Raw genomic sequence first — 26986 nt, 5'->3', positions numbered from 1 at the left:
GTTATCCCATAATCTAGTATCAGAGGCATTGTAAAGACTCGCAGGCTTATTCAATTGCGTTAAATTTAATAAGTAGTCTATAAAGTGCGAAATTACCTTACCTGTAGACAATTGGAAGAGATTTTCAGCCGAAAAGGTGGTTTATTACGCCCTCTTTTGGTAGTATCTGTAACGTTTTTATACTGACACAGACTGTTAACTTCGTACTTTTGCCTGACGAGATAAAAAACACAGAAGCACTGGCTGGTCTAAGGATAAACACAGCAAGTTTGAGATACATGCTCTGACACACAAATTGGATTTTCATGTTTTCCTGTTTTGTTTTTCAGCAGAGGGCAAGTACACAGCACAAATAAAAAATCTTTAATGCAGTTTATTTGTATATCACTTTACAATTCACTGCACATGAGACATATGACAATGTGTCTAAATCCATGGCACATTAAACAGGCAGTTTGTGCTCTGATAAACATTTCCATCAAACACGGAAAGAAAGTCATCCTTGTAGATTGTGACGTCATGAAATCCATGCCAAAAACACAAGGTTATGTGGTGCAACAGGATGAAAACAAACAAATACCAAATCAAACTGGCAGGTGTTTGAGGCATTCATTAAAACATGAACAATTGCCTTGTGAAGTCACTCTGTTAAGACATCTCAAGCTATTGTGCGATAACAGGAATGTCTCTACTACTTAAACTAAGACTTAGCAATGTATGTAGTGTATTTACAAAAGATACTGCTCCAAAATACATCTTAATGCATATAATTAGCTGATAATATAGCATGCTGCGAAATCAGCTGTAACGTAATGAGGCATAACAATCTTAAAACCGACATCAAAACACATCCCTTTATATACGAGCGCACAAATTCATTTCTCACGTCAACATTTCTGCAACAGTATTTATATCCAAAATGTAAAAGTGCAAAATGTATCCTGTGTAGTTGCATACATTGTGTTTTGAAACAAAGGACAAAAAAAACAACTATTTTTAAAGATCTGAAATGCTACTCAGATGGAAATGCGATAAAATGTCAACATGGCTCATAACCATAACACTAAGCCCAAGCATCAGTTGATTTAGGCACCGAAAATGGCAGAGAAACTAATAAATCTGCCTGTGGATCACTATTTCAAGAACTGTCACGGATTTAAAAAACAAACAGTCTCCAGCCAAAATGGATGAGTACAGCACATTTATAAACAGAGAGGCCATCAATCTACCTCTGTTCCTGAATTTGATAAAGCAGTTTTAGCTGATGCACTCAACAAGCAGGTTATATGACCAGTCATACAGCAGAAAAAGGGAGCATCGGCAGAAAATCACTCAGCTCAATGAGTAGTGCAAGCTTTTCCAAAAGGCACTGGAGTGGACTAGAAAATATCAATCATCTATAAAGTCAACAAGCTTAAAGAAACAAAATTGATGATGAACACAGTCTACAGTTCAAGACAGGCAAACACTTAAAATCAATTGACATACAGAGATATTGCAGTGAAAAGGATAGATCATGCAAAAAATAAATAAAGTATGATGTTAATCTCAGCCCAGATCAGATTTTTCCAGTAGAACATTAAATAAATTTTAGCTGAAACCTTGATTTAAAATAAAGCACTGGCACTTAAAGAGTCAAAATAACATAAAGACAACATATAAAGTAGTGTAAGAAATTAGTCTGTTTTGACCCAACTTCCACTCTAAATGGTTGATTGATGCTCATTTCCGAAAAGGGCTGACTTATGAGAAAAAAGAGAATCTCTGCATTGTTTGACGTGACTACATCTCGACCAAATGGTACCAATTGTAGAATGGGGATGGGTGTGGTGCACAGAGAACCAATTCACCAATAGCGTTGAAACTGCATTAACATAGAGAGATAGAGAGAACAGCTGGGTCAACAGCCAAGGAGCAACTTCATTAACATCTAAAGGCAAGTCTAAAAGGCAACATCTAAAACACTATAAAGGTTTGAGTCTAAGCAGTTTTAGGGTTGGATTCACTCCGGTGAACCCAAGGTACAGTTGTGTATTTTGAGACTGCTATGCTGAATAAACATCTTTATTGAGATTTTCTTCGTCACCATTTTTTCTAACAGTAGTGTTGTCACAGTACTGGAATTCGATACCAATCGTTACTGGAATTTTAAAAATGTCCACCAACATTTGAGCGCTGTTGAGCATGTTCTTAAACAGCCCTGATTTGCCATTGTGTTCATTTGTTCAATAGAAATGACTGTGATTGGCTGTGAAGGTCATCAGTTCACCAAACTCACCGCTGTTTACAGAGTGTAATCACAGATACAGAGACACTGGAGCATTTTAAAGTTGTAAAGATTAGCTGGACGAGCAATCCACTGATGAATAAACTGATCTTCACAGCTTTAAAACGCTTCAGTGTCCATGTATCTGTGGTTACACTCAGTAAATTGCGGTGAGTTCGGTGGACTGATGATCTTTACAGCCAATCACAGTCAGGACCGGAGCAAGCTAAACTGGTTCTCTAGGCAAACGACAATCATGCCCCCCTCATTCTGAAAGTGAAAACGAAAGTGACCAATTCACAAAGTGAAGACCAGAGGTGGGGGTTGTGTTGCGGACACCGGCCTCATTATTCTGTGGACTCTATGGACACGCCGGCCCTGATCATAGTAATTTCTGTTAAGAATGTGTCAACAGCGCTCACATGTTAGCGGGAAATGGATGTTTTTAACATGTCAGTACTGATTAGTATCGAATTCCAATATCATGACAACACTAACGAAGGCAAAACACAATTAATTGAACATCCAGGGGTGCCCAAACTTGGTTCTGGAGGGCCGGTGTCCTGCATATTTTAGTTCCAACCCTGATTAAACACACCTGAACCAGCTAGTCAAGATCTTTCTAGGTATACTAAAACTTCCAGGCAAGTGTGTTGAAGGAAGTTGGAGATAAACTATCCAAGACACCAGCCCTCCAGGACTGAATTTGGACATCCCTGCTGTAGGCTGCTAGAATGGGTGAAGAATAAAAACAAAAGTTGTAAATAATTTCCAGTTTCTTGCACAAAACCGAACCATGAAAACTCGTTTATCATGTTTATCACCATGAGCCACATGTTAATTTTGTTTAGCCTGAATGTTTTTTAATCTCAAAGTGCTGGTAGCTGTATGTTTGCATTTTAGGATTCCCCAAGTATTAACGTTTTACTGAAGAAATGAAAAAGTCAAGTCACCTACATCTTGTATAACTTCTGAGTAAATTAACCGCAATTTGTAATTTTTGGGTGAACTATCCTCTCAAAACCTGTGTCGTGTTAAAGGCACCTAGTTTTAAAAAGATCAAGCAACCCATAGGAAAAAAGAGTAGAAGGTAAATACAATAAAAATACATTCTAAACCATAGTGTGTTTTTTTTCTGGTGATGTTGAAACCTGATAAAATCTGAAGGCACAGAAATATCCCTTAATGCCTTGCATGCATTTCTGACACGTTTTTGGCATATGATCAACAATATGCTTTCATATGCTTGAAAGTGTCAAACTGTATGTGTTATTAGTAATACATGACATTTGAGGTGAACACAAAACCAAAAACTGGCTGGTAGAGAAATATATTAATTTTCAAAAAGCACAGTATATGAGGTTGCTGCATATTTTGGTGTACATGCACGCTTCAGTGATAGCTGCAAACTGTTCCTCCAGACCCTGCCTCTCCTCCAACAGAGCTCGGATTGTTCTTTCACACCTCTTCGTAGAAGGCCATCTGAGCCATGTAGGCAGAGTTTCTCTGCAAGACACATAAACGGCAGAATAACTAGATTGTTGCAGTCTTTTGAGGAATGTGAACTATTTCATGAAAAGAATTTGAAAGAAAAGAAAAATAAACTTTTTGGTTCAGCACACTTTTACCAAGTAGCCCAATTTCTAAATCCATTAATTATTTGAACTACTGAAATATTTATTACACATTAAATATTAATAAATGTATTGTGAATAAGTAAATCAATAAAAAAAAATACACTACCGGTCAAAAGTTTGGGGTCAGTTTTGTTTTGTTTATTCATGTTTTTCGTTTTTTAATTGTTCTGTTCATCAAGGCGGCATTTATTAAATGTAAAAAAAAAAAATTGTTAGTTATTAAATATATATTTATTACTTACTGTATGTAGTTTCAAATGAAATGATCTCTCTAGTCATTATTGCTTTTATTACTATTAGCATTATTAATAATAATATTAGTAATGATAATAACAATAATAATAATTAACACTAGAGTGATTTCTGAAGAAACTGGAGCAATGAGGCAAAAAAATCATCTGTAAATTCAATGGAAAAAAATGTTAAATTATAAACTACTTTTGTACAGTTATTTTATAGTGCAATAACATTTCACATTTTACATTTTGTACTGTATTTTTAACTAAATAAATACAGCCTTGGAGAGCAGGAGAAGCTTATTTTAAAACATTTAAAAATCCTACTGACCCCAAACGGTAGTGTAGGTTGTATTGTATTGAACAAAATGCATATTCAGTGAGCATAATAGAAACTACAAAACAAAATCCTGGTTTGTAGTGTGCTGCCACTTTTGATTAATTTAAAATTTTCTTAAAAAGACTGCTTGAATGGTTGTTTTAGTGAAAAATATTTATAATATAGTATAGTATACGTATAGTGTAGTATAGTAGAGTAGAGTATAGTATAGTATAGTATAGTATAGTATAGTATAGTATAGTATAGTATAGGGCGATGTAGTGGCGCAGTAGGTAGTGGGTTGTTGGTTCGAGCCTCAGCTGGGTCAGTTGGCGTTTCAATGTGGAATTTGCATGTTCTCCGTGTTCATGTGGGGTTCCCTACAGGTGCTCCGGTTTCCCCCAGACATGCGGTACAGGTGAATTGGGTAGGCTAGATTGTCCGTAGTGTGTGAATGAGTGTGTGTGGATGGATGTTTCCCAGAGATGGGTTGCGGCTGAAAGGGCATTCGCTGCGTAAAAACATTCCGCTGTGGCAACCCCAGATTAATAAAGGGGCTAAGCCGAAAAGAAAATGAATGAATGAGTATAGTCAACAAAGTACAATAGTATATAGTGTAGTATAATAGTTGTTTTCATACAATTATTGCTTTTAAACCAATTATACTTAATTAATTCAAGAACTGGACTGATCCAATTCTGTTCCTGAGTCAACAACTCACTGATGAGTCTCCAGGTATTGAATCACAAATCTGTCTCAAAATAAACTCAAAGGCAGAAATCTTAAGAGCTTGAGTGCCCACGACCTGTTTTAATGTGTATTATTGATGTATTAAAACTTTAAATTATTAATGATAAATTGTACAGTATCCTGTATCTCTTATTGTTTATTTCATTTGAGCATTCATATGGTCTAAAAGCTGCTTTCTCATCAAAGACATTTTGCTTTTCAACATTTCAAGTCAAATCAAAACCTGATGGCCATTTATTTTCATATTTTATAATGTGGAAAAGTAGACATGCACTAAGCAGGATAAAGTACATGTTCTTACATTGCTGGGTGGGATAAAAGGCGGTTCTGCATAACTTCTGAGATTGTAAACGCCAGCCTGCTGCTGTTCTTCCAGCTTCAGGGATTCAATCTCTGACTTGAGCTCCTTCAGCTGGTCTTGAAGATGTTTGCTCTTCTCCATATACTCGAGCCTGACATAAACAAACACAAGAAAACCTATAGTATGTTCAGCTTAAATTCAGACAATCAAATTAAAAAAACCTGTTCAAGTTCATACCGTTCTCTCTCAATCTCCATCGAAAGTCTCTTCATGTCCGAGTCTTTAAAGTCCATTTGGATGGGGTTGCCCATCTCTATTGCCATTTCTGGACTCTCTGGTCCAGCAGGTGGAGGAGGGTTGGAGTATGCTGCTATTAACTGAGAACAGATCACATGTTTTAAAATGACAATGCAGGCAATAAACTGAATAGTAAATTAGTTACAAATTGTTGATTACAAATCCTTACAGGGTATGTTGTTTTGGTGATTTCTAGAAGTTTCTGTTTTGCCCTCCGTTCTGCATCTTTAGCTTCATTCAGATCTTGTTTAAGGTGGTCTGCCTCTTTTAGCCTAAAGGTCACAAAAAACAAAAAACAAGCAAAAATTAAAATAAAAAATTATAAGCTCTTTGGAAATCAGTGGTGAATTATGGCACAGTGTGGAGAAACATTTTAGCATTTTTTTTAAAGAAAATTTTATTTTGAGTTTGTGCGTTTAAACCTTTTTAGTCAAGATAACCCTAGGGCGCCTTTAGTATTCAGCAACAATCAAAGCCTGCAAGCTAATTTTTTTAAATAGTTTTATTACCATTTATAATAATATGAGTAAACACATAATTTAATGATCAAAATTTTGTTACAAAGCCCTTAAAATAACCAGGGTTCTATACCAAGACTAAACAAATTCAGAATTATTGCATGAGTTTTGAGTTTGACAAAGCTAAACCAGTGCAATCAGGCCTTTTCAATACCTGACACTAATCTTTGTCTGTTAACTCAGGCTTTGATCCTGAGGCCAAGAGCATGTGTACATGAAGGCTGGACATCAGCAGTAAACAGCCAGTCACATGCCTTGAAACATAAAGATGCTGTGACTGACTTCTCGTGAGAGAGGCAAAGATTAAATAGCTTAAAATACAAATAATTTAAAAGCATTAATACAGCAAGATGAAAAGAGCTGTCCATAAAAGAAGACCGCTAAAATAAATAGCTAGCATTATTGCTGCAAGTGTAGTAGTTTAGTCTAATTTAGCTTATACAGTATAGCTGACAAAGAGACTCAAAAACCTAAGCTCATGTGTAATCATTTTTAAAGCTTTAGCTAATGATTAAAAAATAAGGCTGTCATGTTGCAAATATTTGTATTTATTAAACAATGTAATAATTGTGTAAATTATCTATAATAATTACAATAAATATTCTTTGCTAAAATTAATTTTATTTATAAAAATGTTTTTGATATATAGTGATCTATAATTTGGAGCAGGTGAAACTGGGGGAGTGTTTTTATCGAGTCAGATTTATGTTATGTCCAAAACATGTCCTCCACCAGAGAAGGTCATCCATGCCGTGTAAGATGTCATAGCAATAAAGAGTGAATAAAGCCTAGCTAACTTTGTGGTACCTGAACCCAAGGACGGATGCAAACTAAATTGAAACTTAATTGGCTAAACAGCTAATCTGGCTTCATGGTACGGGCCCCAGCTAAACAAGTATGTACGTGTACATATAATTGTACAAATAAAACCTGACTCTACATTCATATAAAATTGATTCATGGTTCATAAAGAATTGACACATACATGTTCACTGGCGTTTCAATTTGAAACTTTCCAATTAAAAGGTGTGATTATTAATTTAAAGGGGAGATAATCTTGTTAATCTTCAAACACAAATGAAAATATTATTTCAAAAACAGATCTACCCCTCCATTTCAAGTCAGATCTAAAATACTCAACCCAATACTGTGACACGTCAAAATGTTCATAGAGGGATCAAAAATTGAAATTGGTTTAATCCAAGTCTTTGAAGATATTTTATGAACATTAATCAAGCATTAAAAAGGGTTTCTACAGGTTTCACAAAATCGAATTTAAGACTTTAAGACCTTTTTAAAACCATTATGAATTAAATTTCAGCCTTCATACAGGGTTGAACACCAAGGATTTAAGACGTTTACTTGCAGAAAAGATCATCCAAAAAATACGAGTTATTTCCTTCATTTATTCATTCATTAATTTTCTTTTTGACTTCATCTATTTATTAATCAACAGAACAACAAAATATCGCAATGTTAGATTTTTCCAATATCGTGCAGCCCTATTATGGATCACAGTAACATTTCATTTTTGTAAATAAATTATGTAAATGGCATTACTTGTAAGCAGTTACATAAAATAATTAAACTATTATGATAAAAAGAGTTTAAAATAACCCTTTTTTTTTTTAAAAGTGTAGTTAAAAAAATTTAATAAAAAGTTTTATTGAAATGATTGTTGGTGATTGTATGGGTTTTGGCCAGATTTGGTAGCAATGCATGAACAAAGGAAATTTAAGACCTGTTTAAAAAAGATTTAAGACCAACAACACAATATTTCAGTAAATTTAAGACTTTTTAAGGCGTAAAGTTTGGATTTTGAGATTTAACACATTTTAAGACTTAAGACCCAGCAGAAACCCTGTTTAAATGAATATAGAAAAATCAAGATATAAATGAAGACCTACAAGATAATATTCCAGTGAATTTAAGACTTTTTAAGGCTTAAAATTTAGTTTTTGCAATTTAAGACTTTTAAAAAGCCTGCAGAAACCCTGTTAAATGTAAATAAATGTCTAAAAAAAATTATAAATCAATGTGTCTCTTCAAAAGATATTGAAAAAAACGACTTGATTTGTTTTATTGAACTTAGATGTTTTTGCTTTTGATTCATATGGACACATTTTATCTATGTTTTGACACATTAAAGTTTTGAGTAAACAGGTTTTCAATGAAAAAGAATGTTCTGTTCTCTCAGATATCTGTGCTTCAAAGATGAACAAAAATCATATGGGTTTGTGATGACATGAGAGTGAGGAAATGCTGACATAACTGGCAATTTTTGCTGATTTAACACCCTTTATCAAGATTATTATTGATACAAATTTTTCTCTAGTACTGATATCAATGGCCTACCTCCTCTCTGACTGCTCAACAAGCTTAACGGCCAGTTGTTCTGCTTCTCTCATCTTTTGCTCCATCAGCCTCTTCTCTTCTTTGGTTTTAAGAGCCGTGACCTCCAGCCTCTGCCTCTCCTGTTCAGCCTCAGCCGCTTTGTGGGCCAGCAGCTTGGCCTCCTCCTCAGCGATCTGGGCTTTCTCCGCCAGAAGATCGGCTGTTTCCTCAGAGCGCAGCTGCAGAAAGGAAAAAGCGATAAGAAAGACTTACAGACTCAAGCACAGGGAGTTTCACAACCTGACTGGAATTCTAATGGGAGCCCAGGACAATGGTTTAGACCTCAATATGTCTGCAGTTCATCTCAAATTTACGTCTGGACCACATACTTCTATACTTCAGGGCCTTTGAGGACATAAAACACAAGCTGGCGGGGGAAAGAAAGCTATTTGGCATCGCTCAATTTCAATCTTGGCAAAATCCTCACTAGAGCTTCATTGGCCATTCGAGCCTCGTCTTGCAGCTGAAACATACGCCGCTCCATCTCTTCTTTCGCTCGCTCTGCTTCCTCTCTCATCTGCTTCTCCCGTGCAAGAATCTGACGTTCAACCTAGACACACAGCATAAATCAAAGGCAGACATTAGAAAAAAGAGAATGCTGAATGAGAAACATTTTAATATAAATCTTCAAAATGATTTTTAGTCTTAGTCTTTTGAATAAAATTCCAATTTAGTTTTAGGCATATTTTAGTCTTCTGAATCATTTTAGTTTTAGTCTAGTTTTAGTTTTAATTTATAATATTTAGGTTGACTAAATCTACTCAAGATAGATTTGATCAAATACATTTGGTTTAATTTAAGTGTGATTGTAGCTACCCGCAGGTTATTAAACAGTCCACGCTTCCCAAATACAGATAGCCATGCATTTTATTTATTGAACATTGTGAAAACTAAAAAGATAAACAAACAAACCAAATGTTTCACACAATCACAATCAAAATAAACAAATAATAAACAAAATGTTTACCGTTATAATGTTTACCGTGTTGGCCTGATAACCAGCAGTGGAATAATCAGGAGCATTTAACATGTGTCTGCATTGAGATCTCACTATGCTGTCCATACCAACTCTTGCAGGGTACATCAATCAAAGAGGATCGTGTGACCTCTGACTCAAGCCAACCGGAAACAAGGAAGTTTATAAAATAAACAAACTAATACACTTTATTTTTTTTAATTACACTAATTGTTCTGTAAATCTGTACTGTTTATTTATGCTCAATATATGTTGTCACAAATACAATATATTTACAATATACTCCTTTTATTCAAAGCTGAATTTTCACAGCTTCTTAATACCTTTGAAATAAAAAAAATTGTTTCAGGACTCTTTAAAACAAGTATTAATTGTAAAATAAATGGTACTGGCCAAAATAACATCTTTAACAAATGAAACATGTACTGCATGATAGGGCTGTGCAATAAAGACAAAATAATCATATTGCGATTTTTTTGAACGAATATTGTGATTGCGATTTTATTTGTGATTTTGGCAACTGTTTTTGCTTTTGCAAACAAGCAACATACATACATTCTATATGTATTCAGTGCACAATATTTGCTTAACAAAACATAACATAGTATTAAGTTTAATAAACAAAACTGTCGTAAAATTGTCTTTAAAACAGACAACATAAAATAAACTTGTTGAAATACACCTGCTTAATTTAATTCATCCTTATTTCTATAGTGCTTATACAATGTAGATTGTGTCAAAGCAGCTTTACATAGAAGATTATAGTAAATTTAAACTGTGTCAGTTCAGTTTTCAGAGTTGAAGCTCAGTTTAGTTCATTTCAGTGTGATTTTTACTGTTGAAAGTCCAAACACTGAAGAGCAAATCCATCTTATGCGCAGCTCCAGAAGTCCTGAACCATGCAAGCCAGTGACGACAACGGCGAGGAATAAACTTCACCAATTGGAGAAAGTGAAAGAAAAACAACTCTTGAGAGAAACCAGGCTCAGTTGGGTATGACCATTTCTCCAATGGCCAAACGTTTTGTGCAGAGCTGCAGTCTAGGCACCAGAGGTTGGAGAACGCTGGTCATCAATCAAGGAGAAACTGCAGGTGGGAGAGGTCACTGGCTGGCGTACATGCTGGCCCTTCAAGATCAATTCAAGGACTCGTCTGTCACTGGGGTCTTACAGGAATCAGTCTCATGCTCTTCACTCCTCCATGACCACCACAGCAGCTGGTGATACAGCCTGGTCCAGGATTATGGAAACCTCGGGAATAACTTGTTGCTCTTCACAAAGCATGATGGTAAAGCTTCTTTAAAACCTTCAGATATATTTTCTCTAGTGTGGTCTTCTTGGAAGAATGCTGTTTGCAAACAACCACTTTTCATTTCAAAGTTATCATTAAAATAGTGGACCGTTAAACAAAGTATTTCACCTACTTGAGCTTGTGTTCAACGCCCGCCATACATTTCGGAAATAGCAAATCGTGTGAAATGAGTGCGAGATGGCAGCTGGTATCTTTTGTCAAGCGTTTGTATTAATTTTCGGAAGCTGTCTTTACTGACAATGTGCGCAGGCATGATATCTTTGCATATATGATAGGTGATAGCGTCGGTAATTTCTTTGTGCCGTTTTGATCCTTTCTCATAAGCCATGGCGCTTGCAAATGCTTGAACAATGGATACTTGTACAATCTGTTGTGCTTTTCTTTGTTTCATTGGATTTTGTCGACATGCATTGATCATGCAGTTTTTTATGACGCTGTTTTAAATGTTAGAACAGTCTTGCAAATTACCTTGCTCTGTGACACATCCTCTCTTCTGAATCCAAAATACTCCCAATTGACTGACGTTGATTTTTTTTTGCCACCAAATTATTTTTACTTTGACCTGCATCCATATTTTATGTTCTGTCCTCCCGCTACTCTATTCGGTTCCCCACTCAACTTTGTTGTGCACAGAGTGTGCTGGTTAACATCTTTCTCCCGCTCAGCTTATCTGTGATTGTATGCGTCAGCTCTATTTGGTTAAAATTAAAGTCGTGCGAACAAGAACATTTTCTGGATAAAAAGAAGTAAATTTTAAAGTAAATAGATAAAAATCGCAGCCTAATACGGTTTAGAAATACCATGTGCTTATATTGCGTTTTTTTCACGATTATGATTAATTGAACAGCCCTACTGCATAAGTTATATTTTAATGTTTAAACAAATAAATGTTTACTATATTTCATTGTATATCTGCATAAACATTAAATTCATAAAGAAAAGAATTAATTTGGAGTAACACCACTATGGTTAACATATGTAGAATGGAAGAAAATTACCTTCTTCCTAGCTTTCTCCTCTTTGGCCTGAGCCTTCATCTGCTGCACTTCTATTGAATCCACCTTCCTCCTCCTCATGAACAGGTCATGGTTCCCAATACACAGCTGTAAGATCTAAAATATACAGTAAAAAATTTATGTGAGCAACTACTTGAATATACTTTATTACACAAATACTCATAGAAGTAGCTCACCAGTTTGTTAACTCTAAGCTGGGATGAGTAGAATTTAAACACTTCCTTTTTCTTGTCCAGTGGTTTGATAGTAAACTGAGAATAGACAAATACAGAATGTTTAAATATTTTTGTGAGAGTTCTGTAAAATTATTTGCATATTTTGTGTTTAAAAAAAGAGGTAATCTTTCAACCTCTTTCTCGCTGTAGGAGATGTTTCGGATTCCACTCCAGGGGAAGGATTTGTTAGGGCTCAGCTTGTTGTTGGGGTTGTAAATGTGAAGACCCTGAGCATCAACTCCAAGAAGAAGCTCTGTGTCCCTCTTATTTTGCTGTGAAACATCATGGTGGGACAGTTTGAATTGTACATTAGAGTCAGAAATCAACCATGTTGTGGAAAAAAAATGGCTTCACAATGTCATAAAAGGTCAAATTAGACAATATCTATTATCAAAATGTAAAAAATAAAGAAAATATTAAACAATTATAAATATTAAATCTAAATATATATATTAGTGGTCCTTCACTATAATGCGGTTCACTTTTTGCGACCTCGCAGTTTCGCAGATTTTTTCACATGTTTTTTTTCTACAGTGCCTGACTGGCTGTAGACCGTTGCCAATCAACATTCTCCGTGCCATGTCTTCTGTACAGTACAGATCGCTAAAGGTGTGACTCTGAAGTGCTGTACTGTATGCAAGCTTTCTCCCCACAATATCAATGAAACGTTCTGCACCATCAAAGGCACTTGTGGTAGCACTCAAAAAGCAGAGGAAGATGCTAACCATTTCACAAAAAGTTAAACTTCTGGACATGCTAAAGAAAGGTAGATGTTACGTGACGGCAGGGCACCATTATGGAATAAATAAGTGAAGATCAGTTGGTTTTGATCTTTGGTTTTATTCTACAATACTAGACTTATTTTTCTACAAAGGTTTGAACTTTGAGTGTTTAAACAACAGAAAAAAGTGTGAAAATATTATGCTTGTCCGAGAAAAGTGTATAAAGTGTGTAGTGATGGGGTTTTTTAGCCTTAAAACATCTATAATTGTAAAAATAAAGCTGACAACTTTACCGATTTCACCTAGTGCGAGTTATTTTTAAAACATAACTCCTGCGAATAACGAGGGACCACTGTATACATATAAATGTATACAATTTTTTTTTTTACATTTTCAAAAACCCCAAATGTATGGACTCCACTATACTTTTATTTCATGTGAGGTTAAAATTCAAATGGATAAATCTTTTACAGTCAATATGGAATCAAAATTTAAATTCTTTTAAAATTGGATCCTTCATTTATTATTTTATTTTCTGTTCTGATGATGCGTTGACTGACATAAGGGTGGGATCAATCTGTCACTCACATGACCTCCACCAATTACAACAAACAACCATCCAATCACATTAACAGTTACTTATTTATCAGACTAAATAAATGTAAATGTGATTAGATGGTTGTAATCCCTAATATACTTAATTCTGGTTCATTCATTACTAAGGATCTCCAAATCTGTTCACGTGATTAGAAATCAGGCTTGATCAGGCAAATTCAGACTCGATCGGAATCCGACATTACCTCCGGATCAGCAACGTGTGTGGTGTGACATCACTTTGTTGCAGAGACGCTACTGGTAAAATGGCGGAAAACTAGAACACAGAAGCTGCTTAAAACGGACAGGGCAAGTATGTCTGCAGTCTGAAGGTATTAAAAGGTTGATGAGACAGCCTCAAACCTGACAAGGTAGAGATGTTAGTTTTCATTAAAAAAACATTCATCTCCTTCTGTGAAACTTACTACTGTGATGACAGTTAGAGTTAAGAGTGCAGTTCCTAAAAGCAATTTACTGATTTCGCAAACACTTTGGCACTTTTATTTATTTTTTGTTTACAAATCTGCCGGGTATTTTAAGTTGAGGTGCTATTTTTTTTTTTTTTTTACATGTGATTGTTTTTATATTTACTGTTGCACTTAAGTCCAAAGGTGAAGAATTCATGTTATTTATTAATTGATTGTTCAAACTACTTTCCCATAGATGGGTTGCAGCTGGAAGGGCATCCGCTGCGTAAAAACTTGCTGGATAAGCTGGCGGTTCATTCCGCTGTGGCGACCCCGGATTAATAAAGGGACTAAGCCGACAAGAAAATGAATGAATGAATGAATGAATGAATGAATGAATGTTCAAACTACCTCACATAAGTGCTCTGTTTGTTAACAGAATTGTTGAATGTTAAAATAAGGTGAATTAAATAAAAAATAAAAAAAACATCCTGGATCTGTTTCTTTACTCATCTTTATTTTTTTAATGTATTATAGAAGCATCGGATCGGGTTTCAGTATCGCTATATGTTCAAAATCAAATGACTCGGGGGCAAAAAAAATAGGGAAATCCCTATTCATAACTATATGGAAAAATGGACTACTGAAAATTCAATTTCAAGCCAACTTTAAAAAATAAAAAAATACTTACTGTAATCGAAAAGTAGCTAACTCCATACATGTCTAGATCCTGGGCTATTTTAAGATATTCCATCTCAGCCTCGTCCCTACAAACAAAGCTCAATTGTAGTTCATCTTTCATGAGGAAGGTGGTTTAGACACACACACACACACACACACACACACACACAAACAGCAGCAGGACGTGCACAGTTTTACCTTGTGATGTTTCTGTGTTCAGCATACCAAGCGGTTATCTTCTCCTCCCACATGTCTGGTGTCATCTGATACTGCATCAACACCTGCACAATAAAGCACACAGATCACATAAACCATCTTAATGAATGCAAATGTTGGCTTATTTTCAAGTAGTCAAGTAGAGCCATTACTCACTCTTTTGGGCAAGAGTTCATCTTGAGCTAAGAAACCTGGTTTGTGAAAGTTTGGATCGTAGTCCCCGTACTGCAGAAAGAATGTCATATTTAATAAAACGATATACATTGAGTGTGTCCCTTCATAAAACACTGATACGGAGACCTACCTTGGCTTGAACAGCATATGAGGCTAAAAGAACGGAGGCTTCTGGAGAACAAAATATCTCCTCATCTAGTATCTGCTTTTTAACCTTTGTAAAAAAAACAGAAGGGATTTTAATCTCAAGAATTTGGCCTGAAGAAAATAAGATTATTCATTCCCCCAAATGAGGTTTCTGTACAGCGGAAAAGACCATGATGGAGAGCAATCATGCCAAATTCACAAGAACAACTCCCACATACTTGTAAGAAGAAGAGGTGCTGAGTAATTTCCTGAACGAGCTCGTCCTCAACTTTTTCTGGGAAGAATTTAGCAAGAAAGTGAAATGTTATCGGAGAGTCCTTTGGAACCTCTTGATCCAAAACCTAGATGGATTTAAAAAGTCAACAAATATGTTAGGGGCCAAACAACATCAAAATAAATTTCTCCTGAAGTCAAACCAAGGTGTTATGAAAATCAAAGGTCAGTCTGTAATAGAAACTGTATGCACCAACACCACGAAACTTGACTGCCATGAACTTGGTTAGTACTGTTTTTCTAGGATTGTGGATTAATTTAGTAAATTACGTTCAGTTTTTAATACAGACCAACAATTCAATTTGCTTTACAAGATTTCAATGTCACTATTCCCTCTTGCCTATATTTCACTTGGTTGTACTAATTGATCTTGAAGTGTACATATCCACTGCACATACATGTATACATGTTTTTTATCTATCTGCATACTTCTGATTATTAATAGCAACCTGTACATAAATTCATCTATTGTAAATCTCTGTTCACAGTTAATACAATCTGTTTATAATGTTCATAGTACATCCATATGTAAATATCACCATAGTTTTTCTATAATTGCACTTTATAACCTATATCCTGCACTTGATGCTATGGCACTCTTGGTTAGGCCAAAACTGAATTTTGTTACCTTGTACTTGTAAATTTGTTATGACAATAAAGCTGAATCTAATCTAATCTATTTTGTAACTAATTATTTGTGTTATAATTAACACCAAGAAGCAGTTTGAGCAGAAATTAAATTGTATTCAATGTTACACTGCACTTAAAAAGTCAGCTACATTGTGGATAACCTAAAATGGGGAGAACTTTAACAACATATTTGTATTTTGGGTACTTGTTCATGCTTAATGTCTTCATGGGTCACATAAATCTAAAAACCCATGGTCTGAACGAAGAACCCAGATGGGTTTTGTGCCTTGGACACAGGTTAGGTTAGTAAGTTAGTAGCCTCAGGTCTCGGTTAATTTAACATTTAGTGTGCTTTTGAAAATGCACCCAATAAGAAGGCCCATGCGGAAACTGCGCGTGCAAAAATCCATCAAGCCTATTTATTTACTTCTGTAAATGTGTGTAAATTTATATTCATTCAGTTTTTAAATTAATTTCAGTAATATTATTGACTAATATGAAAATTTTTATATGATTTTTAACTATTTAATTTGTAAAGTAATAATTGTCTTTTAGTAGATCAGTTATCAGAGTTGCTTTGCTTACCAAATAAGTGGATCTAATTGCATTTGCACTGTAAACGTTAAATAAAAGTTAAAATGGTAATATTTAAAGTTTTATTTTTAAGTTTTAATATTAAGTTTTTAGTTACGATACTACCAAAATTATTTTACATAAATCTGCAAATTTTTCATTACAAAATGCTGCGTAGAAATAGCAAACAATGTCTGAACATTCTCGCTGGTACTACCAAAAAGACATGAAAACTTATAGGATGTGATCATCATAACTGAGTGATAAGTAAATGAGCTTTAAGAATTTCAGCAATCAGCATGTACTTGACCAATTAGACTACTGGTATTAAATTTTTAAGAAACTTATAAAAAAATGGAAGAAGCATTTGAAACCTCAAACAAAGAAATATATCCTCATTGAAAAAAGATAAAAACCAGGAAACGCCATTTGCTTTATTATGCAGTGTGTTAAAACAATGTGTTTGTGTGTGTGTGTGTGTGTGTGTGTGTGTGTGTGTGTGTGTGTGTGTGTAGAAGCCACTGGTCACAGTTAAAAGCTGGGCCCAGGAATAACTGGTTTTCTGGAGTCAAAACTATTCAGTTACAGAAATTGAATAATAAAATCAAAATAACATTGTATAGTCTTTATTGTATAAATAATTCAGTTAAAGTATTATTCTTTAAAGTCACAAATTAACTTTTTGTGCCAAAATGTTTTAAACTCTTATGACATTGCCTTAAGAAACACATTCAAATTATAAACTTTCACTCTGTTATGCTTATACTTTGCAAAGACTCCACAAATCTCATTTATTCTCAACTGTTGTGCTGATCAACTATAATAACAACTCAACATTGCAGATCCTGCGATGTGACTATTGCAGACACACACATAGAGATATAAACGCTGAAACAATATATTGTGCAGCCCTACTTCAATGCAGTTTACTTTTGGGTTAAAAATAAATGCCATTGGGTCAGACTCAGGTCTAATTTGATTGACTTTGTCTTGGGTCAAGATTTCCTTCTTTCATTTCTGTAGATTGGGTTCAGTGAGTAGTGATTTGGGAACAGATTTTAGGCTCTAAACTACAATTACATCTCACCCGTTTATCAGGCTTCAGCCAGGCATATGTGTCTTTTACTGTGTATCGAAGACCAAAAAACCACGTTTCCCTCAGGCCAATGGTCCGGCATACCAGGTCAAATAAATCTTTCCCTTTCCATTTGACCTAGAAGTTATAGACAAACATTAAACTTTGTAGGTAATTTTAGGACACAGAATCAGACAGACACATGTATTAAGTATTTCCATACGTTTACCTCACAACTAAACTCCATTTCAGCATCCATAGTGCTGACTTTGACTTTAAAAGTCTTTGGTTGCTTCTTTTTCAGACCCAAAATTGACATAGTGACTTTATATACACCTGAAAACACAAATAATTACTTTAATACCTCAATATAGTAAAGTATATTTAGCATTTAACAAAATGAAGCTAACATTCATTTACTTTAATATATATCTAAAAACTAAAACAAAGTGCATCAATACATACATAAAAAGATAATTTAGACATTTTAAAAAGTCTATCAGAGCTTTAATTAGAAAATTACTTCAACTTATTCCTTCCCTTATTATGCATCATTATTATTATCATCATTTATCTAACGTACTAGTGCTACTATCACAAGGCAGATGAATGAAGTCAGCCACAGGTAAGTCGCATTCACGAGTACTTTACGCAAAGTGCTGTAACTTAACAACTGTAACAATGCCCACTCTCCTTAAAATAAACACATTGTTAGTTTTCAACCTTTATAAGTAAGATATAACACAATCTGCCTTGTTATATCGAGCGAGAATGTAGAAAGCGACTCACAAAGCTTAACGTTAACGTTACATCCTGGCTAACGTGACAGAAAGTAAGCTGGCAAATTTACTCCCTTTGCAGCGACACAGTATACGTTTAAACGATAAGTATAATCCATTCTGAACACTGTTAAAAATATGTGAATGAAACTAGCCAAATATCAGTCAGTTACCTTGATTAGGTTATGTGTTAAACCAGGCCCGATCCACAGCAAGGAGTTTCCAGGCACTCCGCTAAACCACAACAATGCAAACCGGATTTCGTCGGTCACCTACATGGAAATGGTTGTAAGCTTGTCCGAAACTGTAGAAATCGTTTAAAGAGTGTCCATTTTGGTAATAAACTATTAACTGGACGATTGTGGAATATAAATACGATGTTATCTTGAGTAGAAAATGTTGGATAGGGAGTTAGCAGGACTTTGTTGTTGGTTTTCTTTGCCGCCCTCTTCCTGCTGGATGGAGAAGAGCAGTTGAGGAATGTTCATGACGGTGTGTATACAGTGATTTATGTCACTCTTTCTATGCTCAATAAGATCAATTAACGTCATTTATTATGTAAGTGTTAAATGTTTTATTTTGTTTAATTTATTATATTGGTTTGTTTTGTAATATCATGCTGTTTTATATCAAGTATTGTACAGTCAACTACACAACACAATTACTGCTAATTTAGCCCTCTGAAGTTGTTGTGATTTAGTTTATTATATTGGTCTATTATGTAATATCATTCTGTTGCAAGTATTGTATGTACAGACCATTTTGAAGCATGTAAACAAAAACAATGTGCCCTTTGCATTTCCTGTTTTGCATTTTTAATTTCTATAGCTTCGGAGAATCCAAAAAGAGCCACATATGAATAAATAATGTTATGATAGCTGTTTTAATATTAAGTTATGATTGAATTGCCTCTTTACATTTCTGATATAGTTTGATAACAAGCAGGAACTGTTCACGGGCCAATGATATGACCACATTGAAATGATCTATAACAGTTACTATTTTAGCCCTTTGATATTATTAGAGTGGTTTGTAAAATGAGTGTAAAATTGTAAAAAGTTTTTATTTTAGTGAAATGACTGTACTGTATTTTGTATTATCTGTAAAAAAATCTGTAAATCTGTATTTTGTTTTATATTTTGTACCAATAAGGGAGTTTATGCTTTTTTTAATAATAAATTTCCAACTTTTAAACAGCAACTTCCAAAATATTTATTTATTTATTTATTTATTTATTTATTTATTTATTTATTTATTATATTTTCAGATAAGACACTTGGTAAATTATTGCTTAGTTATAAAAAGTTTTATTTAGTTTTAGAGTAAATCATGATTTATTTACACACACACACACACACACACACACACACACACACACACACACACACACACACACATAGCCAAAATAAAGCAAATAAGACTTTCTCCAGAAGAAAAAATATCAAACATACTGTGAAAATGTCCTTGCTCTGTTAACTTCATTTGGAAAATATAAAAAATCAAAGGAGGGCTAATAATTCTGACTTCAACTGTATGTATGAATATATGATTTACTCTAATGCTAAATAAAACTACTTTTTTTTAAAATACTCTTTTAAAATATTTTGGTTGAGTGCAGTGCCAATTTATTCCACTCGATGAAATGTCATGTACTGCATAGCAATGGTCTCAAACTCAATTCCTGGAGGGCCGCAGCTCTGCATAGTCCCAACCACCTCCAACTCACACCTGCTTAGTTTCTAGTAGTCTTGAACACCTTGATTAGTAGGATCAGCGGTGTTTGATTAGGGTTGGAGCAAAACTGTGCAGAGACCATTGCTGTATAGTATCTGCACATAACTACATATTATAATAAAATGTCTGTAAAATGCTTCTAAAATTATCTGTAAGATATTGTCCTATAGATAGACCATTTCAATATGACAATACCATTAGTCCATGAACAGTTCCTGCTTGTCCTAAAACTTTTTCATAACTGAAACAAGAGGTGTCATAACTAATGTTAACACAGCTGTCATTAAAATTGTATTAACATGTGAAGCTTTCTGGTTCTCAGAATCTTTTGAAATGAAAGATCTAAAACAGAAAATACATTTGGACTATTGTTATTGTTTACATCCCTCAAAATGGTAAATAATGTTTCATTTCCCCTGAAGGATGGCAAACACCAGCCGGACCTTTTCTGATGTTAGGAATGTGATTCTGTCGGCTCATAAAAACACAGAGGCCCAGGATAAGGTGGGCTTCTATGACACCTGGGCTGATAACTATGAGCAGGTAAACTTTAGGCTGCAGGAATTTCTTCCTTTTTCAGAAAAGCTATTTCAATTCTAATGTTTTTTTTCTCAGGATGTAGCTGTGCTGGATTACAGAGCCCCGTTGCTGGCAGCCGAGTGTGTGAGCTCGTTTTTCAACGATGACAGAGAGAAGGCCACTGTTCTGGATGTGGCCTGTGGAACAGGACTGGTCTCCAAACACGTAAGTATTGCTTCATTTGGATTCTGAGCCTGCAATGAGCCTCCTAAATCAAAGAGTAGTGTGATTTTATTTTCTCAATTGATAATTCTTCGAGGAAAGTTGAAGAGAATGGGGTTTCGTCACTTCGATGGAGTAGATGGAAGTCTGAGGATGCTGGAGGGGGCAAAGAAAACAGGACTTTATAAGCAGCTTATGCATTGCATGCTGGGTCAAGACAGAATTCCTGTTAAAGCCGGTAACGAACCATACCATGCTGGAATGTTTTTGACGTTTACTGTCAAAGTTTAACTGAATAATCTAGGTTTTCTTATCAGAATTGTATGTTTGGATCTCATTTTTTCAGTTTATGGCTGTTGTAATAATGATAACCAGTTAGAGAGTTGTCACTAGAAATGCTGGTTTAGTGATTAGGATATTCTCAACAAAATATACTGCACATTTTAAGTAGTTCTAAACAAATAATCCTAACTACAAAACAGCACTTTCTGCTGATGATCTTTATGTTGATAAGCTCTGTTTGATTATGTTTTCTCTTTTGTCTCAGAAACGTATGATGTTGTTATAATTGTTGGAGCTCTAAGTGTTGGACAGGTGCCCTTGAAAGTCATTAGAGAGCTCTGGGATGCTACAAAACCAGGTACCGTGTAAATTTCACAAGAATAATCATTGTTACATGCATTTGAGTTAAGGACTAAAAATGGGTTTCAAGCATTATAACTGTAACAGTCCAATGCAATATCATAGATTCTATCATAGATTTTACCATGATTTACAGAAGACATCCACTAAAATGTCATTCAAATCAACCATTGGCAACTTATATATCAACAGATCTCGTCAGAGATATTTAGCAAATTAGTAAATGACATATTGATACACTCTTATTTAATGATCAGACCCCAGTCCCAAAAATACTAATGAATTGTTGTTGCTGTTTTAAATCTTTTTACTTTGCCAATATTATTCAACCCACCATGTTATATATCAGTTTTTAAATGATTTAAAATATGATTTAGGATGATCCCTTTTGTCATTATAAACCATTTTTTCAAATAATATAATTTTGTTAAGACTGTTAAGTCAGAATTTTCCAGAAATAAATCAGTTATGCAATGGAGCATTATTTCACCCATCATTTTTTTCTTCAAAGATAATTTGAATTATAAAAAGTAGATTCATTGGATTTACAATTTTTTAGGTATATGTGCTAAATTAAAACTAGCAAAAAAAGTTGTTCAGCTAAATTTATTTGTTTAAATTCAACCCATATACATTTTTGCAACCATGTACCTTAAAAAAAAAGAATCAATCCAAGGAATCATTTTATTCAGTGTTTTTAATTTGATGCAGACATCCAAATGGGGCATCTTGCTTTCCAATACACAACAGACCCATGTCCAGCCTGGGAAATATTTATCTTTGCGCTTTATATATATTGTGATATAACAAGGAAACATGCTTATCTGGAAATGTGGAGGAGAATGGCTGCTAAAATAAAATCCACTGACTTCTTTGCTAAATAATTATCAGCTAAATACCTTAAATAGTCCAGCGTTTACCGAACATTACCTCAACTTTTGATGGTTTAACTAAACACCACATTTGGCCACTACTGTGCACGTTTAGTATTATTATTAGGAAATTTTTATAAAGGCATAGTTCACCCAATAATGATCATTCTGTCATCATTTACTCATCTTTCACTTTTCTTCGGTTCAACAAAATCAGATAGTTTGAAAAAAAAATGCTGGTTGCCGAAGAGGGGTCTGGCTGCAGGTTCAGTGCAGATGCAATCTGAGCTGCATCCAATGTTTTTTTATTGCGCTCACCTAACACTACCCCTCACAGTGACGTCACTAGCTCCATTAAGTGCATTCATTGTGTCTAACATTGAATTTCTGAGTGATGCAATCTCAGCTTGCATCATAAAGGATGCATCCAGATACTATTGGGTTGCTGGGACCAAGGGCGTAGAATTGGCATGAACGGAGGGGGCATGTCCCCTGTAATATCCACCAATTACTGAAATGTCCCCACCAATAATTTAACCATCTTCAAAATAAAATATTGCTATCAACCTTTAGTACCCTAGATTTGCTCAAAGGGATAAATCCAAAGACATATAAAAGATAACAGGTGATAAATTGGTTAGGTTGTGTCACATAGCTATCTATATTTCTATACATTCATACCTCCTCAAAGCCATACTACAGTAAAATCATAAATTGACATTAGCAGCATATAGGACGTGCTTCATTAATTGTTATTTTTATTATTAAGTGTTTAAATGTTTTTAAAAGCACAAAATATAATTTGTGCTGTTCAATACACTCTACTCAAGGGATCTACGTCCCCACCAATATCAAGAGCAAATCTACACCCTTGGCTGGGACCCATTGACATCCATAGTATTTTTTTCCTATAATGAAGTCAATGAGTCCCAGTAGTAACAAGCATTTCTTTTTTGTGTTCAACAGAAGAAAGAAATTCATAATGGTTTAAAATTACATGAGGGAGTGTAAATAATGATGTAATTTTACTTTTTGGGTGAACTATGCCTTTAAGTGCTCTCAAGTTTGTATTTTTGAAAGAGTGTAATTAAGGTGAGTGATTTTCAGTTATCTTCCCTAAACCCATTATTCTCTGATACAGGCGGTTATGTGTGCATGACTACAAGAGCCAACACTGATAACAAAAAGTACAAGGCTGAATTGGAGCAAATGATCAAAGCATTGGAAGAAGAGCAGAAATGGAGAAGTGTGGCTGTTGTTGAGGTGGAGGAGTGGGAGAGAGGCGTATCAGAACTGGACACCGGGTACATTCCAGGAGCCGTTTATCTGTATCAGAAAGGGTTTTTATAATTTTAGGAGCACATGATTGCAACCAAACACTAAAACTTTTTAAAGGAATTCATAATCCACCAGCAGGTGGCGGTAGTTAATCAGAAACTGGACGACCACTTGTTTATTTTTGAAAGTTCTTTTGCTCCCCAGAGAAGCGCCTGAAATGTCAAAACCTGATCCATTAGTTTAACACACAACTATTTTCACTTCATAAACACTGAAACACACTGGGTACATTTAAAAATACATTTGTTCAGCCGAAGTGTATGAACCTAAAGGAATTTGTGAGAAATGTCTCAGGTGTATTATTACAAAGCTTTCGATCCCAGTTACATCTAACCTTTCAGTTTGCCACTCCTCGATACTCCGACCACAATTTTTTTTTTGGAGCCGCCATTTGCATTTGTGTCAAGTAAGTGACGTAAATAAACGAGAATCTGTTTCATCTTATTGACCGCAATTTCAATATCCAATTTGAAGATTTGTATTATAAATAAACACACTCCAAAAGTTTACACAGTTTAAAAATAATTTATTAGCTTGCATTTCCGGAAACATGCAACATCACAGTGTTTTCATTAAACAGACATTATAATGGCATACATAAAAGTATTCAGGAAGTGTTGTATTTATACTTTATAAACTTTTGTAGCTAATCAATTTATTTTAAACGAAACTGTTGAATATTGCTAACTTTTGTCTAAACAAGTAGCCTCATTACAGCACACTCCATTGAACTCTTTTTAAATGCTCTTTGTACTGACAAAATGCAAAGCGCTATTACGAGGTGATACTCTCTGTTGAACCGGTTTTGCCTGGATCTGCCGTTTCACTGAGGGCTCGAATTGACGTAGAAGAAAGGCTAACAAAGAAGAGAGTGTACTTTTCCCTCCCTTGTAAAATCTGAACCAAACCATTGTCCAACTATGAAAGACCACCAATGTCGGCAAGGTCATAGCAGTGCTTCATACATCAGAAATATGTTCATTCTAGTTTCCTAACAGGAAGCAAAACATGAGATTTGAATGAAACAAAAAAAATTCTGTATGCTTGTTGAAGAGGCATCAGCTTTTTTATGTTACATATAAGAACATGCTTTTGTAAGTAGCTTACTGATGGCCACATTGTCCATTGAATTTTGTAGGTAACATGAGGCTTATATAAGACACACAATGAAGAATATGAATTACTTCGAGTAGGTGTACACACATACATACTTTTAGAAATGAACTATAATAGCAACAACGATAATCTTGGCTCCTGAGGTTTGAGTGTAGTTCAGTGCAAATCCCCTCAGTCAGTTTCCTTATACCTCAAGGACCTCTTAAAGTGCCTCCACTTCTTCAAAAATGCCTAATAATTGACAAGCAATAATTTCAGCCTTCATTAGAATCCTTCATTTTATCAATAATAGCAGTAATTAATAGTGCAATGGCAGATATATGACTGTCCAAGTGCAAGTCTCTTGATCTGCATACTTTTTGCAGTCTCCACAATCAAAAGCATGTCAATGGAGCATCTCTCTTGTTGAGTTGGTCAGTGTATGAAGCCATCATGAAACAGCTGGGACTTTGTTGACATCCCCTCGTCCTGCTCAGACACTAGCATTGATTCAGAACTGGCAAGCTGCGACTTTGTAGGTGTTGGCCTGCTCTGGTTGGAGCCTACTGACTGAGGTCTGCCCTGAATAAAAGGGGCTTTCTGACTCCACTGGGACCTCACAGATGGGGCACCACTCTGAAGTGACCTCACAGAGATTGGATGCATCCTTTGAGAGCCCGGCCTGCTGGATCCTGCCTGCGAAGATCGCACAACCAGATACTTCACCGAAGGACCATGGTCATCCTCTGGTTTGTCTTTACATTTGGAGGTGCAAAGAATTCCTCCACTCAATATGAGGACAATGGCTCCCCCCCAACCAAGATAAATGGCCCCTCCAAGCTCTCTGCGCTGTGGATCCGCTAACTGTGGATTGTAAAACGCCTTTACCACCATGCCAGCCGACCATGAGGGTGGGATCAAGCAGAGAATTCCTGCAATGATTAAAATGGCACCTGCCGCTGTGACAATCTTCATTTTGGATCTTTCGGATCTGATCAGAAAAATGGTGCACTTTCCTCCAATGAAGGTCAAAATGAGGCCCACAGCTCCAACAATGACGGACATAACCATGAGGGCCCGAGAGGCCTGCAGATTCACATCTAGAGCGAGTGTCGATTCATACGGCTTGCACTGGATTTGACCTGTGCTCTGTACCACGCAGTTCATCCAGATGCCTTCCCACATGATCTCTGAGGTGACGATGGTGGTTCCGATGAAGGCTGTCACTCGCCACATTGGCAGGATGCAGCACAGGAGGGCTGCGGTCCATCCCATTAAAGCCAAAGCGCTCGCCAGCATGTGCATGCCGAGGGACGCCATTGTGCCGGGGTTAAACGTCCACAGCTATTTGAGGCCTCTTTGTTTTTCTCAAAGCCTTTTTGAAGGCCTTGTGATGTTTGCTTCCTCGCTCATTGCTGTCTACAGCTCAGCTTTCACTCTCAGGACGATGGTGAGGTGTTTATGTGCTAAAAAAAAAGAGAGAATAAGAGAGGAGGTGTGTGCAGTTAAACAGACCATGCCTCCAGTAATTCAAATACTACCAGACTAACCAGATTCCTCCTTCTAGCTCCGGACAATATGGGTGGGTCATGAAAAAGCAGGTAGATAGGCTGCTGGAAATTTGCATTAGATGCTTTGGATGTTTGTGTGATATCAGAGGAAGTTTTGATATCACTTTGTTTCTTTTGTTGTATCCGAGATTTTGAAGACCTTTATATAAGAGCACCAAGTCTCTATTTATTTGTTTAAGTGTTTATAATGGATGTAACAATCTTTTTATACTGTATTTTAAAGGGAAAGCTCAGTCATTTGGAAGAAAACTGTAAACCTGCAACCATTAACTTATGGAGGTCAATATTTGCAGGTTTTATCTTTCTTCGAAATATCTTCTTTTTCTGCTCAACAAAAGAAAGAAAGTCAGACAGGTTTGGCACAATCCCTTTAAAAAGATAATAATAATAAAATTAAAATGGTGCCTTCATATATTCACTTTTATATGATGTTGATGTACAGTTGAATTTAGAATTATTTCTGTTTAACAGTGAGATTTTTTCAAC

General features: G+C 35.4%; 3 protein-coding genes across 9 annotated transcripts; 1 reads left to right on the top strand and 2 right to left on the bottom strand.

Moving 5' to 3' along the window:
• Nucleotides 1-357: 357 nt before the first annotated feature.
• On the bottom strand, nt 358-18947 carry nf2b (NF2, moesin-ezrin-radixin like (MERLIN) tumor suppressor b). 2 transcript variants are annotated; one of them, XR_015519543.1, is made up of 18 exons: nt 18681-18947; nt 17958-18064; nt 17741-17866; nt 15396-15518; nt 15161-15244; nt 15013-15081; nt 14839-14921; nt 14651-14726; nt 12371-12508; nt 12198-12272; nt 12004-12117; nt 9146-9268; nt 8680-8897; nt 5976-6078; nt 5747-5886; nt 5510-5660; nt 2697-3772; nt 358-2175 (listed from the first exon to the last, which is right to left on the bottom strand). XR_015519543.1 is itself a non-coding variant. In NM_212951.1 (17 exons), the coding sequence occupies exons 2-17, from the start codon at nt 18045-18047 to the stop codon at nt 3725-3727; spliced, it is 1761 nt and encodes a 586-aa protein (NP_998116.1). In that variant the 5' UTR covers nt 18048-18064; nt 18681-18912; the 3' UTR covers nt 3581-3724. The 2 variants fall into 2 exon arrangements, 1 of the variants encoding a protein (NP_998116.1); NM_212951.1 differs by lacking the exon at nt 358-2175 and having other exon boundaries at nt 3581-3772; nt 18681-18912.
• mettl27 (methyltransferase like 27) lies at nt 18301-24343 on the top strand. 6 transcript variants are annotated; one of them, NM_001040381.1, is given in 6 exon segments: nt 18301-18353; nt 20664-20784; nt 20857-20985; nt 21085-21220; nt 21530-21622; nt 23638-24343. In NM_001040381.1, coding segments are annotated over 5 exon segments (687 nt in total). In that variant the 5' UTR covers nt 18301-18353; nt 20664; the 3' UTR covers nt 23847-24343.
• On the bottom strand, nt 24344-26345 carry cldn30 (claudin 30). The gene is given in 1 exon segment (NM_001040360.1): nt 24344-26345. A coding segment is annotated over 1 exon segment (885 nt). The 5' UTR covers nt 26250-26345; the 3' UTR covers nt 24344-25364.
• Between the last annotated feature and the right edge of the window lie 641 nt (nt 26346-26986).

Source organism: Danio rerio, chromosome 21 (assembly GCF_052040795.2).
Source record: "Danio rerio strain M-AB ecotype USA chromosome 21, GRCz13ab, whole genome shotgun sequence".
Taxonomy (NCBI): domain Eukaryota; kingdom Metazoa; phylum Chordata; class Actinopteri; order Cypriniformes; family Danionidae; genus Danio; species Danio rerio.
This window is presented reverse-complemented; position numbering and strand designations above follow the sequence as displayed.

What these genes read in the sequence shown, in the direction of transcription:
- nf2b (NM_212951.1), bottom strand. Translation starts at nt 18,047, where the DNA reads ATGTCAATTTTGGGTCTGAAAAAGAAGCAACCAAAGACTTTTAAAGTC. An exon ending in TCTCCTACAGCGAGAAAGAG is followed by an intron (nt 12,273 to 12,370) that starts GTTGAAAGATTA and finishes GTCTATTCTCAG; the next exon opens with TTTACTATCAAACCACTGGA. An exon ending in AGGAGAAAGCTAGGAAGAAG is followed by an intron (nt 9,269 to 12,003) that starts GTAATTTTCTTC and finishes CTGTGTGTCTAG; the next exon opens with GTTGAACGTCAGATTCTTGC.
- mettl27 (XM_087300247.1), top strand. Translation starts at nt 20,665, where the DNA reads ATGGCAAACACCAGCCGGACCTTTTCTGATGTTAGGAATGTGATTCTG. An exon ending in GGGCTGATAACTATGAGCAG is followed by an intron (nt 20,785 to 20,856) that starts GTAAACTTTAGG and finishes TTTTTTTCTCAG; the next exon opens with GATGTAGCTGTGCTGGATTA. An exon ending in CAGGACTGGTCTCCAAACAC is followed by an intron (nt 20,986 to 21,084) that starts GTAAGTATTGCT and finishes CTTCGAGGAAAG; the next exon opens with TTGAAGAGAATGGGGTTTCG.